General features: G+C 36.6%; 1 protein-coding gene across 2 annotated transcripts in view; it reads left to right on the forward strand.

Annotated features, from left to right (window-relative positions):
• LOC106056607 (visual pigment-like receptor peropsin) overlaps positions 1–17,814 on the forward strand; it is a 41,073-nt gene that overhangs the window by 9,110 nt on the left and 14,149 nt on the right. For both annotated transcript variants that reach the window (XM_056026566.1, XM_056026564.1), the window contains exons 2-4: positions 11,965–12,168; positions 13,141–13,349; positions 17,489–17,594. In XM_056026566.1, the coding sequence (XP_055882541.1) occupies positions 11,965–12,168; positions 13,141–13,349; positions 17,489–17,594 (519 nt within the window). The remainder of the gene's footprint in view (positions 1–11,964; positions 12,169–13,140; positions 13,350–17,488; positions 17,595–17,814) is intronic.

A 17,814-nucleotide genomic window follows, 5' to 3' on the forward strand; every position in this document is an offset into this window, starting at 1 on the left:
GACACGCTCTTCGAAGGACTTCTGTATCTGGTATTTTGTCTTGCCATTTGACATTTAGTATTTTTCTCAGACATGTCATGTGGAAGCGGTTTAGTCTCTTTGCATGTTTACTGTACACTGTCCATGTTTCTGAGGCATAGAGCAATGTAGGGAGGATGACGGCTCTATAGACCCCTAGCTTGGTGTTTGTGGTGATACCACGGCTGTTCCAGACATTTTTTGACAGTCTGCCATAGGATGCACTGGCCTTGGCGATACGCAGGTCGATTTCACTATCAATTTTTCCATTTCTGGAGAGTGTGCTGCCAAGATATGTGAATTTGTCCACTGCGTTTATATCCTGTCCATTTATAGTAATGCTTGGATCCGAGTAGGCTTTTCCAGGAGCAGGTAGATATAAGACTTCAGTCTTGTTCGTATTGATGGTAAGGCCAAAGTCTGAGCATGCTCTTGAGAAGTCACTGACGATGCTCTGCAGATCGTTTTCAGAGCAGGCATTTAGGGCACAGTCATCAGCAAATAGCAAGTCTCTGATTACTGCTGCATTTGTTTTTTATTTTGCTTTAAGCCGCCTCGGGTTGAATAGGCCACCATCAAATCTGTATGATATATTTATCCCGTTGTTTTCTCTATTTGTGAATGCATCTGTCAGCATAGCGGAGAACATGATACTGAACAGTGTAGGTGCTAGGACACAGCCTTGTTTTACCCCGTTTGATACTTCCAAGGGCTCTGATGGTTCTCCACTTTCTTGGACACGAGCCTTCATGCCATCATGAAATAGTCTCACCATGGTTATGAATTTTTGTGGACAGCCATACTTTGACATGATCTTCCAGAGTCCTTCTCTGCTAACAGTGTCGAATGCCTTTGTTAAGTCGACATATATTGAGAACAGGTCAGCATTTTGTTCTTGGCATTTTTCCTGGAGCTGCCTTGCTGCAAAGATCATGTCAATGGTTCCCCGCTCTTTTCTGAAGCCGCACTGGCTTTCTGGTAGTAGACCATATTTTATGTGTTGAGAAATAACGTGTACACAAATTGTACAAGACAGACAGACAGACAGAGTAAGTTGATAGAAGCTTTGTAAATAATAAGCAAATCAAATTATTTGAAATAAAGTAAGGAGAGGGTACGGGCCGATACGAATTAAGACAATCGAGGAAAAATTAGCCTAAATATGACTTTATTTGGCATTAAGATTATCTTTATGTTAAGAGAAACCTCTTGTAGGACTGTTTTAGACAGAAACAGATTTAAATAAAACGATGATTCAATGCTCTGAAAAAAATTCAACCGTTTCAACGCACCGTGTGGCGAATACATATTAAAATGTCTCATTTATTAGAACCTATACAATTTTAATTTGAACTGTCTTTACTTTGTAATTTCGAGATTCAAAAGCATTAAAAAAATTGTATGCTTTGATTATTATTATTCAAATAAGATGTAGATGTGTAAATTGTCAATAAATATAAAAGTGGCAAGAAAAAAATACCAGATACTGAGGTCCTTTGAAGAGCGGGTCTGCAAGGCATCCACACAATCCTGATGCAGTCCCAGCTGCGATGGGCAGGACACGTCTGCAGAATGGAAGACCGCCGCATCCCTAAACGACTCCTGTATGGTCAATTAAGGGAAGGAAAGCGCTCGCAATGCGGTAAAGAAAACGCTTCTCAAAGCTTCTCTGAAGGCGTTCAGCATAAACCCAGCCACCTGGGAGACAGAAGCACATGACAGAGCATCATGACGTCGTGCTGTGAAAACTGGCGCACAGGTTGCTAAGGAAAAGAGAACAGCGCTGGCAGAAGAAAAACGCCAGAGAAGAAAAGCAAGGCTAATGACACTAGCTTCAGCTGTAATAACCTGCCCAGTGTACAGACGAACATTTAGGACTCACATAGGTCTCACCAGCCACATGAGAAGGCACAAAACCCTAAGTACAAAGCCCTCAGCTCCCTGGATGACAAAAGTGGTCATCATCGAACCACGTTGGACGAACTATATATTTTGAAACTAACCCAAAATAAAAAGTAATTAGAACCAAAGGACGTCTGAAACTCAAAAAAACAAGACACCATACATATGTGTGTCCCAGAAACACACTTATACTACAGCTAAAATCAAAGTGGTTCAGCCCGTGTGGGAAAAATTCCAATTTCATATATCAGTCTAATTAAATAATGAATTAATGATGTTAGTTCCACTAATAGAACTTGTCCGCAATGCCCTCGCGTCGTCCATAAAAATTACTATGAAGCATTAGGTGAGGTAAACAGAAATATCACGGATCGTCTTCGTATTACTTGATAGCTCAGAACAGAAAGGCGAAACTATTTCTAGGTACCGAGATCTATATCAAGGGTTGTTGATTTGGGTTTGTAGGGCTCTATATTCTCATAGGAGAAGCGGCAAGTGGTGATCTTTGAAAAACAAGATAGTAACATAAAATACAATTGTTTGAGAAAAATAGGGGGGGGGGAGGAGGAGTGAGAGGTAAAGCGTATGGCTTCTGAACCGGCAGTCCTAGGTTCGAATCCAGGTGAAGACTGGGATTTTTTAATTTCAAGATCTTTTGGCGCCTCTGAATGCACCCAGCTCTAATGGGTACCTGACATTAGTTGGAAAAAGTAAAGGCGGTTGGTTGTTGTGCTGACCACATGACACCCTCGTTAGGCGTAGGCACAGTACCAGATTTCATTTACATCATCTGCCCTATAAATCACAAGGTCTAAAAAGGGAACTTGAGTCAGCTTGACCGTTTTATGCATACAGATTTGTGCTTTTCGGTACGTCTTGTAACTACATTTAAAACAGTATACACACACACACAAGGACTTTATCTCCTCAAACTCAAAAACATATGCATATTATAATATTTTTTTAAAAAGGATAATGAGATTAAATTTATAAAAGCTCTATTTCTTTCTTCTAAAATATAGCTTGCTTTTAGATATAAGTATTTTCATTCATAATTGGATCTTTATTAAAGCTTTCAAGAAATTGTAGGGGCGTTCAGAAAAAAAACCCAACCTGCCCCGGGTCCTCTACATACTTATATCCGGCCCTGATTATACTGCTTTTTAAACAGAAGCATGGTGTAAATTCCTTTTATCTTATCTTATATAATACAGACGTTACTTCAAAAAAGAAGATGATTACGTCCTACGCGTCATGCATTTAGTCATGCATATTAACCAATGACTTAAATTCTGTCAAGTCACTGGTTTTCCTGGCTAGCTCAGGCAACCCATTCCATGCTCTAATAGCACTAGGGAAAAAGGAGTATTTGTACAAATTTGTCCTAGCATATGGGACGAGGAATGTGCCTTTATCTTTGTGTCTTTCAGAGTATTTTATTAAATTTTGTTTTTGTATTTGAAGATTATGGTTCAGTGTTTTATGTATGATTGCTACTTTACTTTTGAGCACATTTGTATGGAGAAGATTTTTTTTTTAAATTTCGAACTTAATGATTCGAATTTTGTAGTGAAACTAGAAATACCATTATTAGAGTTCTCTATAGTTCTGTAAGATATATGATTCCTTCTGCCAATACCCAGAGGGGCAATGATAATCTCAGGCATTATTGTTGATGGCTTCTCCTTAAGTCTGGGGGGGTAGAGAAGAGTTTGAAATTTTCCTTTATTATTAAATTATTAATTTGTTACTTTGTGATACATGGGATGGTTTCATCTGCTCAGGTTATCATGTTCTTGATGAACCTAATGCTTAAGATAAAGATTATGGGTGTGGCCCATGCGCCGTCTGTTTCGATCATTCCGTTAAGATAATGTGTAATGTTGTTCATTAGATGTTCCTGATTATGTTTCAGGAGATACCACAAGGAATACTATTGTCCATTGTCCCAACACATTAGAGAATACACACCTGACTTTTTTTTTATCGAGATTGATCTCTGGAAAAGATTTATCCAGCCAACAGGCATGGAACAGGAGCTCTTCGCACCTAGAATGACTCCAGAATGACTTCAGAATGACTTCCGAGTGATTTCAAAATGACTTTATAATGACTTCAGAATGACTTCAGAATGACCTCAGAATAACTCCAGAATGACTCCAAAATGACTCCAGAATGACTTCAGAATGACTTCAGAATGACTCCAGAATGACTCCAGAATGACTCCAGAATGACTTCAGAATGACTCCAGAATGACTCCAGAATGACTCCAGAATGACTTCAGAATGACTCCAGGATGACTCCAGAATGACTTCAGAATGACTCCAGAATGACTCCAGAATGACTTCAGAATGACTTCAGAATGACTCCAGAATGACTCCAGAATGACTTCAGAATGACTTCAGAATGACTCCAGAATGACTTCAGAATGACTCCAGAATGACTTCAGAATGACTTCAGAATGACTCCAGAATGACTTCAGAATGACTCCAGAATGACTTCAGAATGACTTCAGAATGACTCCTGAATGACTCCAGAATGGCTTCAGAATAACTTCAGAATGACTTCAGAATGACTCCAGAATGACTTTAGTATGACTTCAGAAGGTTTGGCATCGCAAGCCAAGACTTAATACAACAAATGACGCATTCTCAGTCAGCTTTGGATTCTCCTAAGGCTCTTAGCTTTAGAGACCACCCCCCCTTTCCACTACCACCAGTATAATTACATCAACTTCACTTTGAAGGCTGATACTCCATAAAAAGATATCTGTACAAAAACGTACGCCTTCCCGTAAAGCTATTGTCAAAGGTTTAGCTTTACACGCAATGTTAACAATGTAAATAGCGATAAATGACGACTGCTGGTATTCGTTAAGTCCACGGATCGCCTGGGGGGATTTCATTGTTAGCGAACGATAACTCTGGATGTAAAACTCGTGTTACAATCGATTTTTACTTTTTTGTTTCCCTTTCTTTTTCTTTCCGAGCTCTTTGACAATCTCTAAGTTTAAATTGTTTTTTGTTTGCTTGTTTATGTGTTTGTTGTTTTCCTTGGACATTAAGATGTTGATCGGTTCAAATATAACAAGTATTATTGCAACCAAAGAAACCTTTGAGCTATTTTTTGGTTAACTGATCATGTCATTGGCAAGTTTCTGAGTGTTTATTGCCATAATGAAACAATAAATCCGAAATTTTCAGGTTTCGATGACCATATAGTCAGATCATTTATAATTTAATAATTTAATAATCATTACATCCTATATATCTGTAGAAACAAAACAGCGCAGCATCGGGCCAGGATTAGTTCTGAGACCGATTAGTTTTAAGCTGGCTAGTCCAGAATGGCCTACGGTTATCGAGGGTGTCATGTAGCCAGCACAACGACCAACCGCCTTTACTTTTCCCCAACTAATGTCAGGTACCCATTAGAGCTGGGTGGACTCAATGGCGCCCAAAGATTTCGAAGTTGAAAATCCCACTCTTCACCAGGATCAGAACCCGGGACCTACGGTTCGGAAGCCAAGCGCTTTACCGCTCAGCCACCGCGCCTCCCCTGGCCTAACTGATGTCTTATAAAAGATGTAATTGTTTTGAAAAGGCTCAATCTCTTATTCGAATCCTCAAGAAAAAAAAACATTTTCGAAGAAAAAAAAATAATAAAAAAAAATAAATAAAAGAACAATAAAATAAAAGGCAAGAAAATGCAGTTTACAAGATTACTATTCGTTTCTTATTATTTCTAACTTATAATGCATACTAAATAGATTTTTTTATCTTTAAAAAAAAGTAAACATTTGTTTATGTGTAAATATAGTGGTTAGTATAACAGAACTTACATAACTTAACAATACAAATAAAAATACAAAACTTTTTGACAAAAAATCTAGAACCTTTTGCATAAATGTGATAAATATATGAAAAACTGCCGTCTCCCCTAATAAAGAGCCTCAAGTGTTTGAGTGTTTAATAGTTAATAGTCGTAAAAGTGGTGTATTTTTATGTAAAAACTGCTTGCGTACGTGATTTTAAAAATTATATTTTTCGCTTTCAGAAAAGAAAACAGTAGCCGTTGCATTAGAACTTTAAATGTTCTAAAATATTGTGATGTTTGATTTTCAATATCTTTTCTAGTTTACGAGATATAAACGGGACGGACGGACAGGCGGACCGACGGACAGGCATTTCACACAAAACTAATAGCGTCTTTTCCCCTTCCGGGGGCCGCTAATAAATCCCAACATATACATTTTTTCACGTTTTTTGTTTTAAAAGTTGAGTTTACTTCTTGAGCACGTGATCCGGAAACTGTAGATACCTAGATGTACATCAGAAATATAAACCCAGACAAAGTCTCTCTTTAAATAGAATGTCTTGCATATTAACTTATCACCCTTGACGGAGGCGTGATTAACGTTTCTGCTCTTTTGTTGACAAAATTGGACACGAATTTCTTTAAAAATAAAACAATCTTATTATATTTTTTTTGTATTGTTCCGCTAATATGAAATGCGAATCACTTTGTAAAATGTAATTTGATTTGCAGCCCGAACTTGATCCACTTTATTTCTGTCGCGTGACGTCTGACTGAAGATAAGAACTAATAAAAAAAATATTTAGCCACTTTTAGGACAACACACGTTTAGAAAGTGAGTCTTTGTTCTCTAAATACTATGCCCTCTAAATTCTATGCCTTCTAAATTCTATGTCCTCTAAATTCCATGTCCTCTAAATTATATGTACTCTAAATTATATGCCCTCTAAATACTGTGCCCTCTAAATTCTATGACCTCTAAATTCTATGTCCTCTAAATTCCATGTCCTTTAAATTCTATGTACTCTAAATTATATGTACTCTAAATTCTTTGTCCTCTAAATTCCATGTCCTCTAAATTATATGTACTCTAAATTCTTTGTACTCTAAATTCCATGTACTCTAAATGCTATGTCCTCTAAATTCTTTGTACTCTAAATTCTTTGTACTCTAAATTCTATGTCCTCTAAATTCTTTGTACTCTAAATTCTATGTACTCTAAATGCTATGTCCTCTACATAGTTTGTTTTCTAAATTCTATGTTCACAACATGAGTACAAATATTCAAGTGTTGAAAATGATTTATTTTGTTTAGGCGTAGCGAAAGAAAGCGTTGTGAATGTTTTGACAAAAGTCAAATGAAAGCATCCCTTTCAGACCCTGCTATTTATGGGGGCAGATGATGTGAAGCTGATCTGTTTCTGCGTCCGACAAAACGACTAACAGCCGTTACGTCACCATCGTATGTCACGTGCCCATTAGAGTTTGGTGAACTCAGGGGCTACCCTGAGGAGGGGGATCGAGTTCCAATCTCAATGTCGCAAAGAAATTCTATTTGGCGTTGACTCAAGCTGAATTGTGACGGATGAACGCCACCAACGTCTCCCATCCACGAAGGTTTGGACCGGAGTGCACTAAACAGGCTTTAAGGTGAAGGACGCGCTGTACTTATAAACAAATAAGCAAAGGGGAAGAACTGTGGGTGGGCTATTGGGCTGAGAACGTTTGCGACAGTCCTCCCCCTCTCCCCTCCCTCCCACGTCTGTAAACTCAAGTCTGGCATTCAAAGTTAGCCCCAAATAAATTGAAAAAAAAATATTAATCCTGATGAAATGACAATTTCAAAATAAATTTTAATATTTATTGAGTCTCAGAAGATATAACTAGGTTATTACTGTTTTTTTCGAAATTCCACAATCTCTTTATTTATTTATTTTTGTAATTTTTTTAGGCGTTTGACCTTATTTCTTTTTGTATCTTTATCATTATTTCTGTCTTTCTCTCTCTCCTATTTCTCTCTCTCTTTCATACTATCTCTCTCTCTCACACACACAAACACAATTAATGTAAAGTATAGAAAATGGATATTAAAATTAAATGACAAAAAAAAAGTAATAAATGAATATAAAAAAAAAATAATTTTGTAATTAAAATAAAATGTTGAGGGAAAGAAACGGAAGCGTGGTGTCATTCCCCACTCTTTGGAGTAAATTGATACTCACCTTAAACACTATTGAGACATCTTTCAATCGATAAATGTCGGACTGCCTCGTGATTTGGTCATGTGACACATTTCTGTGATTTAAGTAAGATATATTTGATACAGTTTACGTCTGAAGATTACTTTTTTGGATTTTTTAAAGCATTTATACTGTAGATTTTAGTGCTAGAGATACACTTACGATAATAACCAGAACACTAAGTAATTTATTTATATGTAACAAGTATGGTGACATGATATTTGAATAAATGAAAACATGTTTCTAGATGGTATAAACTTGGATATAGAGCGACAAGATGTGTGGGTGGATGAAAACCGGAAGTGGGAGTTTTTGTTTCCTAGAATTGAACATCTCTGCATTCTCAAGACAGGCAAAATTTAAATATGGTGGAGAAACTAGTCAAAACCATCCATTGAAAATATTCGTTTGTTTGAATCTGGAGAATACATTGTTATGTCTGTGTGGTCAGTGTGTTTTTCAGGCCAATTTTTTTTTTAGTTTTGGTTCGGATTTGAGTCCTGGACAAAGTTAATCTTCATTTCTCTCAAATTTATGTACTATTTCTGGCTCCAAAAAATCTTCCAATTTAATTAAGAAATATTTCTTTTATATTTATACTTGTTACTACCAAGTCTACGTTCTCATAAATAAGTTATACGTGACATGAATTGATGGCCATAAGTTGTCCGACACCTTCACACGAAATTTTTTGTTTTATTTTATCAGCTTAGGACATTCCTTCATTATCTCATCTCATATTTACCTTTTTTCCAGTCAGGGAAATTCTTTTTTTTTTCTTCGTAATTGTCCTAAGAGCTGAGTCTAAGACTCTTGGAAATCAAGGAAGCTTGCCTCCGTCTCCCTGTTGGAACAAACTGTTCTGTCTTGGGAAGATCCAAGGAGATGTAAATTTTTACATCCCTATTACCGAGGACTCGTATCCCAGGAAGCTCGGGCTGGAAGAGAGGTCGATGTTTGAACTCATCAGGGGAAACTTCCCAATGTTTATTCTGCATCAGCCGTGTAGTTGTCCGCCAATAAAACGGTCCTTATGCACCACAACGGGGGTTCTGTTTTGCTTCTCTATTGGTGTAAATTATTAAATAAAACCATTTTATAACTTAAAACAGATTTCCCGCTGCCTCCTGATTATCAGGAGCTCCTGAAAATGTCCTGAAATTGTAAAATATACAAAAAGGTCCTGGAAATCTCCGGAAATTATTAAAATCTTTTGAAAACTCAGAATAAACTCTTGAAATATATAAACAAAAAATTATCCTTTTGGGGTGTGATTCAATATGAAAAACGCCAATCCTACGCATGATAAAAAAAAAACGACTTTATGCAATACCCGTAATAATGTAATCTGGTGAAAAAAGCTTCTCGTTCCTCAAACTAATGAAGAATTACTTGAGGTCAACAATTCTCGAAGATAGATTGAAACCTTAGGTAATTCTTGCTATTGATCGTGATCTATCCAAATTTAGCTCGCGAAATCCGTTTAGCATAGGGCCCCACAATGGTTAAGTCCGGCCCTGCTATTTAGTGACGGGTGAATACAAAGTAGATTACTCGTTCTCCCCCCCCCCCCTCTTTTTTTTATCCACAAAAATTACTCTAGTCCGACTTGTAGAAATAAAAGAGTGATTTTTCCTTTACTTCTTCTTGTCTAAACTGTTGAGCCGTGAAGAAAATTATATATACTAGTCGACCGGCGGAGTAGCATACGCCGCTATTTAGCAGGGCCGGCCTTAGGCCACTGCAAAATAAGCAACCGCAGTAAACCCCGCACTTTTATAGGACATCTAGGTGTATAAATTATTTAATTAAACCATTTTATAACTTATGACAGATTTCCCGCGGCCTGTCGATTAACCAGGAGCTCCTGTAAATCTCCTGAAATTGCAAAATAAACAAAAAAGTCCTGGAAATACCCAGAAATTTTTAAAATCTTTTGAAAATTCATACAAATCTCCTGAAATATATAGACACAAATTGTCATTCATTATGGAAATTACCAATCCTACGCGCGATTAAAAAAAACGGCATTATGCAATACCCGTAATTGTGGAATCTAGTGAAAGAAGCTTCTCGCGCTTCAAAATAATGAAGAATTATTTGAGGTAAACAATTCTCGTAGATAGATTGAAACATTTGATAATTCTAGCTATTGAGCGTGATCTATGTAGGAAACAGAATTATTAGGATATACTGTATGACTTCGCTACACGCAAGGCTCGTAAAGTAATTCCGTATGTAGTAAAGAATGAATAAATGAATGTATTTAATAAGAATAGATTTTAAAAAGATTTTGCTTGCTTGCTTTTTATATATAAGCTTTTAGAGAAGGCAAAGGTTAGTAGTTGATGACATCAAACTTCATAAAATCTAAAAAGTGAAATAAAAAAAAAATATTATCGATGATAATTGTTCAAAACCCATCCGTCATATATCAAATAGAATTTTTTGTTCTGCACATTATCGTAATTCACTGCGGTATTATTTCTTTAGGAAATCAAAAGTAGTCAGCACACTAGGTGGCGTATCACGTAATCGCTATCGGGACTCGGGCTATGACTATCTATACGTCAGCGTTGTTACGACAGTTGATAGATACAATGTGACTGTATCTCTGTGTTGTTACCAGTTTCCGGTTGGTTGTGCCAGACTGCTGGTAGACAGCTAAATCGTTTTAGGCGTGATGTATACAACTAAAAAAAAATTCCAATAACTTGAATAACTTCCTTTTGTGAACAAAACTAAATAACACTTTAATTATAATATAAAAGAAATGAAGTTGAACTAAGATGAAAATAACTCTAGTAAACTTAAGTAATAACATCTTTACCAAAATCTAACTCTTTAGAATAACACAACCTTTCTGTCTCACGTTCAGGAGTCGCCCCCCTTAACCAAGACCAAGTGACCACAATGCCACCTATGTTACATCATTCACAACCAATTGCTAACCTCTTCCCAGGGTCAACTTATAAACACACACACTTCATAACACTAAGCTTTATGTGTTACCGACTTGCGGTCAAATACTTTGTCTTATACCTATAACGATCAACTCCATTTAGGATGGGGGTTTAATTATACAGACAAATGATAATTGGTTCATGAACTGGGACTCCCACAAGGGCTTGAAAGTGAAACCGGAATAGAGCTTTGAAGTAAGGATGGTTCAGGACATAGAGTAGTCATCTATTAATGAACTGGTGTTAGCTCCTGTTCACCTGACTGCTATATCGCCAGTCAGTGCAGAAAGGTCAGACGAACATATTCCGAGCAGGTCTTGCTAATTAACTCTCCGGTCGACATTATCTCATGCAGATTTCTGGAAGCGGATTTGATGTAGAAAAAAAAAAGAGAAAACATTTTTTAAAGAAAATCTCTATACATGCGAGCTTTCGTAGTCTTTAGATTTCCATTGCTACATTGCTTTGTCACCCAGATAAGTAAACATTTTGTTGCTTAAATAACTTCTTGGTTTTCTCCACCGGTTATGAGCAGTAGTTTTATTGAATCCCCTATTAAGATGACTATACCTTTGTTTAATGTCCTATGAAATCACACCTCCCCAAGAAAAGAATATCCCCTTTCAGAACCTTGCGATCCATAGGGCAGATGACGTAAAGGTCGTCTGTTTTTGTGGCCAACGGTTAGCCTCTTTGTGCAGGGTGGACTCAGACTCGCCATAAAGGTCCCGAAATAAAATAAAATCCTAGGATTCGAACCCTGGACCGTTGGTTCGGGAGCCAAAAGCTTTACCACTCAACCACCGAGACTCACCTCCCCCCAAATATTTCAATAAAAATTGTCTTTCCTTTTACTATCTTGTTACTCAGAGATCATCGGTGTGATTTTCTTGAAACAATCTCTTCCTCTTCTCCCCTATGAGAATCTAGAATCCAACTAGGATCCACCCAAATTGTGTCATTTCTATATTACAAATAACTCTTGTTGATATTAAACATCATTCTTACCTCCCTTTGGTCCTCAGGAATACCCATGGCAATGACATCGGCGTGGAACCACAAGTGGATCTGGGGTGACGCCATGTGTGATTTCGAGGCGTTTCTGGTTTACTTCCTTGGAATGGCCTCCATGTATGTCCTGATGGCCATCGCCTTTGACCGCTACATTGCCATCAGCAAACCCTTGCTAGGCACAAAGATTACCAAATCTATAGCGTACGTATCGTGCGGTAAGTGCTTGTACTGCCATACGGGCCAATCTTGAAATGTAGCTTCAAACATGACATGACTCATTTTCAGAACGAAATATTACCTACACAATTGCGATGGACGGGAACGAGTACACAAATTTAGATGCAAAAACTGACATTCTTAGTGTACAATCTTCAGACAGGTTCTGGCCTGCGAAATTCAGTGAGGATTTAGAAACTTGTTAAACAAACAATAGTGCACTTAAAACATTCAATGACGACTGAATGGTTCCGGTGATCAACTAGAGACATGAGATTAGTTCAGCTCTTTAATCTCTTACTGTCACGTGATGAGTTCCTACAAGGACATCCTGGTCATTTTCGTTTGGTCAAAGCAGTTAATAGCTCTTACATGTCCTGGAAAGAAACAGGGGCTGGGATCATCTCAAACTTTCCTTCTCTCTCTACTCTCTTCTCTCTCTCTCTCTCTCTCTCCTTGCTCTCTTTCTTTCTCTATGTTTCTCTTTCTCTCTTTTTCTTTCTTTCTTTCTCTCTCTTTCATTCACTCTCCAGTTCTTTCTCTATTTCACTCTCTCTCTCTTCTCCTCTCTCTCTCTCTCTCATTGATAATTTATCTGATTGTTTTGTATTGCCAGTAATGCTGTTGTAATGTTTTGATAAAACCAGTGATCCATTTTGCTGGCATGTCGAAGGAATGAGCTGATTAATTAAAGGTGCTAAGATTAGAAAGATAGCGTGTTAGCAGAAGGAGTGATGAAGTTCTGTAGGCTTATGTAGATATGGACTATTTACAAGATTAATGTCAGTTACACAGCCTAAACTGTTGAGTTTGATAACGTATTTTAGACCCCCCCCCCCCATATTGTTGTATGATGTCAACTCTTTTTTGTTACTTCAAAAACAAATATATCAAAACATATAGAAGAACAAAAAACCAAGAAGGCAATGCCATTAAAAAATAGATATATTGACAAATATTTTATTTTTCAGCCGGATGTTATTTCCTAGGTTTTATCTGGGCCATACCCCCGGCTTTCGGCTGGAACGAGTTTGGCCTGGAAGGGGCCGGAATCTCTTGCAGTGTCGTCTGGGAGAACCCCGACCCCCTCTACATGAGCTACATCTGGGCCATCTTCTTCTTCTGCTTCATCATCCCGCTTGGTATTATGGTCTACTCCTACTGGGGCGTGCTCGCCACTGTGAGTATGTTGTAACACTGGTATTTACATCAGGCCGGATTTCCGGCAGTTCAGACTAGAGGCTCGTCCTTAAACTGCAAAGTATTATTAACAAATGCGCAAATTAAATATATAAAAGAAAGCAAATGAAATTAAATTTACGAATACGTTTTACAAATATGACATGCTTTTAGATTTTTAAATGATATTATGCTTGTTGTATTGAAACCGTCGATAGCGGGAAAGGGCCTCTAAACTCCGTCCCAACACCTCCATTGGCTTAAATCCGACCCTGATTAATATTGTTGCAACTCTAGGTTAGGCACTCAACGAAAAGGCAGGCAACTTAACACAATTTAACAGGAAATAAATACAGGTGTTTATTCACTAGGGTAAACACATAACATCCTTCAGCTTCCTTAGAGTCTTGCTGCTAATTTACCAGTCCTTTGCTACTTAACCCGAACGTGGACCAACGACAGCCTTCTCCGCTTCGCTCCAGGTCCCTACTACAACCTTCAGGCAGCACAAAAGTTGGCCTCTTAGTTTCCCAAACATTCAGACTCTTCACAATCCCTGATGCACTGTTCTTCTCTCCATTCTAGCATCTTGCTGTTTACGTTCACTAGTGCGCTAGTGTGCACCTCAAGCAATGGTGCAAGGCAGGGTTACAACAATATAGTTTTCGAAATTCGTGATGAAATGTAGAAATGTAATATTAATAAGACTTGGTATAGCTGGTTTTTAATAAAAAAAAATTAGGTTTAAAAATACCGGCTTTTAAAATCTAGGTCAGAAAATTTCCAGAACGTCCTACTAACAAACAAAACAAAACAAAAAAAAAACATGACTTTGATACAAGCTCGCTGTTTCTCGCTCAATACTGGAGTCGATCTGCTTGTTTTATTTAGCCTATTGTTTCGTATCGTAGCTCATCGCATCCATTCAAGTAACATGATACGCCTCACGATACAATACTTTTTTTTTAAAAAAACCAAGTCATCAGAAAGCATATTGTTAGCTGACAATAGAATGGTGTGCGAAACTAAACAGTTTGATAGACTTCCATTCACCAAATAACACTACGTCATAGTAGATGATATGACACACCGGCAGAGCCTCACGTGCCCGATTTTTTTAACACGTGATATATTTGGCATGCTACGGATAGATATTATGGGATATTTTCATCAAGTTAGCCGAGGTACATCGGTGTTATGTGTCTGACAACTGAAAGACTCAATCAAAGCTCGTGTTTGCGACATCCCATTCTCCTATCTTTGATATGCCATTCATATTTCTGAGAGGCGTTGTGGGTAGTGTGACTGCACTACAGATAGTGATATGTACTGTACGCGGTTAGTGGCACATATATCATCGTAAAAGTTAGCACACGTGCTCAGAAGTACGCAATGTAGCAGACACTTGTTATGGCACGATTAGGAATGAATTATTTGTTTCGGAATTTGGGGAAGTTTTGACTTCAAGACAATGACGTGACTTGTAAAAACAAGACTAGGTTTTAGGCAGAACGAAATATCAGCCGACTTGAACAGACAACTTCCAGGACGCATTAGAGATGAGCCTTATATGAACATAGAGAGTTAGATGACATTCGATGGTTCTCTTACTTGTTATTAAACTTGTTCGACATTCAGTATCAGCGTCGACTAACATATATATGGATTGTGGGGCCAATCGCAGGTGTTATTGGATCACGTATTACGTTGAGTGTTACCCCCATTTATTTTATTTGCACTAGACACCTCGAAAGCGCCTAACACACTCATACAATAAAATTTATAAGATACATTCTATACATATATACATTTAGATGTATAGATAATATATATATATATATATATATATATATATATATATATATATATATATATATATATATATATATATATATATTGATTTATTCATAAAAGATTTTACACATTAGTGAAAGTCCAATTTCGTCACATGTCTCCTCTCTCGTTACAAAGCTTATTTCAACTCACTTTGTCTGTCTTGTAAAAAGTATGTACACGTTATTTCACCCGCACCCAGTATCGGATCAAGTTGAAATTTCGCACAATGATTTCTTGTACCTGACAAAACAAGAATTAATATTTTAAAAAATAACCAATTAATACATTTATTGGTAATTAGTTATTTTGTTTGTTACCGAACAAGGGAAAGAAGTCGTACTTGTCAGTTGTGGTGGTAAAAGTTAAACTAGTCCATTTGAGGAGGCTTAAGCCATGAGTGAACAAGTTGTGGTTTTTTTTTTTAAATGCATTTAAAAAGCGATCACGGCATCATTCACACAGATACCCACCCCTCTCTTTTTTCCTAACTGGCCCAGACAAGTCATAGTGCATTGAGAAGGCTAAAAGAAGAAATTGCGCTAAACAAAGACAATTAGTAAAAACTGTTTTCAATTGCATAGATTTATTATTGTTAGTCTAGATCTATTACAAAATTTAATTACACAACTGATCCAAACTAATTGATAAAATTATACTCAATATAAAATTTAAAAAAAAATATTTGTTTTTCTTGTTTAAATCATAATCATACGACACGATCCTAAACAACATCCTCTGTCCAGTAAGAATTGAATACCTACTTTTTGCTAGCGATATTCGCAGTAACCAAAGAAAATATTGACATCACGAGACAAGAACAAAAAATGCGTCACGTCACGTGACTATACACACACAGATTGTAAACAAAAGGACTTTAGAATTTAGGTTTTTCAACTGTGAGAGGAGAGCTTCCATTTTCTTCGAGCTATTGCTTGGTTTCTGAATCTATATTCAGCTGGAAGAACAACAAAATGTGTGCCAAATGAATAATGGAAATCAGAGCCGGAGTTAACTTTATTGATGGCCCGCGCAAATATATTCAAAGACAACGAGAAGGATAGTGGAAAGTTCAATAGAAGTTTATAAATATATAAATAAATAAATATATGTATATGTCGGATGATACATAGGCAGGTATAGGCCTATGACGTAGAGCACGAGTACAGCCATGGGCGGATAGCCTACTATGGTAAAAATAAGGGATAAATGCGCTTGAGACGTAATGCACTAAGACTATATCGAGTGAATGTAACATTGGAAATTTACAGCATTTGAGGTCAATCTACCAGGTCTGTAAGCTACGACATTACTCAGGGTTTGTAAAGAGGCAGCCAATCTACTTGAGCGGGTACAAGTTAACTTGTTTATCGAATTGTCTTGGTTGGCCCAATGATATTCAAATTGTTTCCACATCACGATATGGATTTGTACAATTAGTTTTATTGGATCTATGAATTAAAGTTTCAAGTGTTCTGAATATTTATTCTTGGATTTTCTATTGGTTTTATTTATTTTGAAGTTGAGGTATATTAGACGAGACACGGCACCGTTGTAAGAAACTCAATAAAAGTAAACCAACAGCTCGACAGATATATTTAACTACCCTGGTGTTTTGTAGCCACTCTGTATATACCACAATTGACACTCTAAACATACATTATACCAAAGTATATTTTTCGAATTCTTTAATTTCCAATCCATAATTTAATTGTAAAATTGTCTTTTTTGATTGTAGCAAAACGTATTTTTACAAAACTTATATCAATTATGTCTGTCTGTCTAACTGGTACAAAGTTTGTTTACGTTATTTCTCTCACACCCAATCCTGGATCAAGCTGAAATTTTGCACAATTATTTCTTTTACCTGACAAAGAAAGAATCATTTTTTAAAATACCAATTAGATAATTAAGTATTGGTAATTGATTATTTTGTTTAGTAACGACAAGGGAAAGACATTTTACTTGACTAATGTTGAATTGTTAAATTAGTCTCTTTATATTTTGAAATCGCCGCTTTAAAGTTTTAAGCTACTAATAGATAACTATTAAAATTCTATTTTAATAATCTTTTTATATTTGTAAATGTATTTTAAAAGCGAGCATAGTATCATTCAAACAAATGCACTCTTTTTTCTCCCCCCATCCTCGTATCTTTTTTCTCAACTTGTCCTGACAACTGATAGGATCATAGCGTATTGAGAAAGCTAAAAGCATGAAATTGCACTTAGCAAAAAATAAAATTGGTAAAGATATGAATCTAATTGATCTATTTATATTATATATATTTATTTATTTCATCTCTAGCTGAGGAATTTAAATAAAAATTCTGTTTGGGACATGAACAGCAGAGTGGCTCGTAAAAATCTGGCCATTGAAAAGAAGATGTTCAAGACGGCAGTTCTGATAGTAGGTACGACAGTTACGTTAAATTTGTAACCAATATAGTTTGACTCTTTATTCTAATTGTGTTTACGACTTCAAGGTGTCGCGGTATGATGTAACGGGCGCTCTGTGACAAGTCGTGAGTCTGGATGAAGTCTAATATTTCATTATTATAGTTCGTAATATTGCTTCTATTTTACTTTGATTTTTTAAAAAGATATCCGGACCAATTCAGAAAAGAAAAAAAA

Source organism: Biomphalaria glabrata, chromosome 4 (genome assembly GCF_947242115.1).
Source record: "Biomphalaria glabrata chromosome 4, xgBioGlab47.1, whole genome shotgun sequence".
NCBI classification, from domain to species: Eukaryota; Metazoa; Mollusca; class Gastropoda; family Planorbidae; genus Biomphalaria; species Biomphalaria glabrata.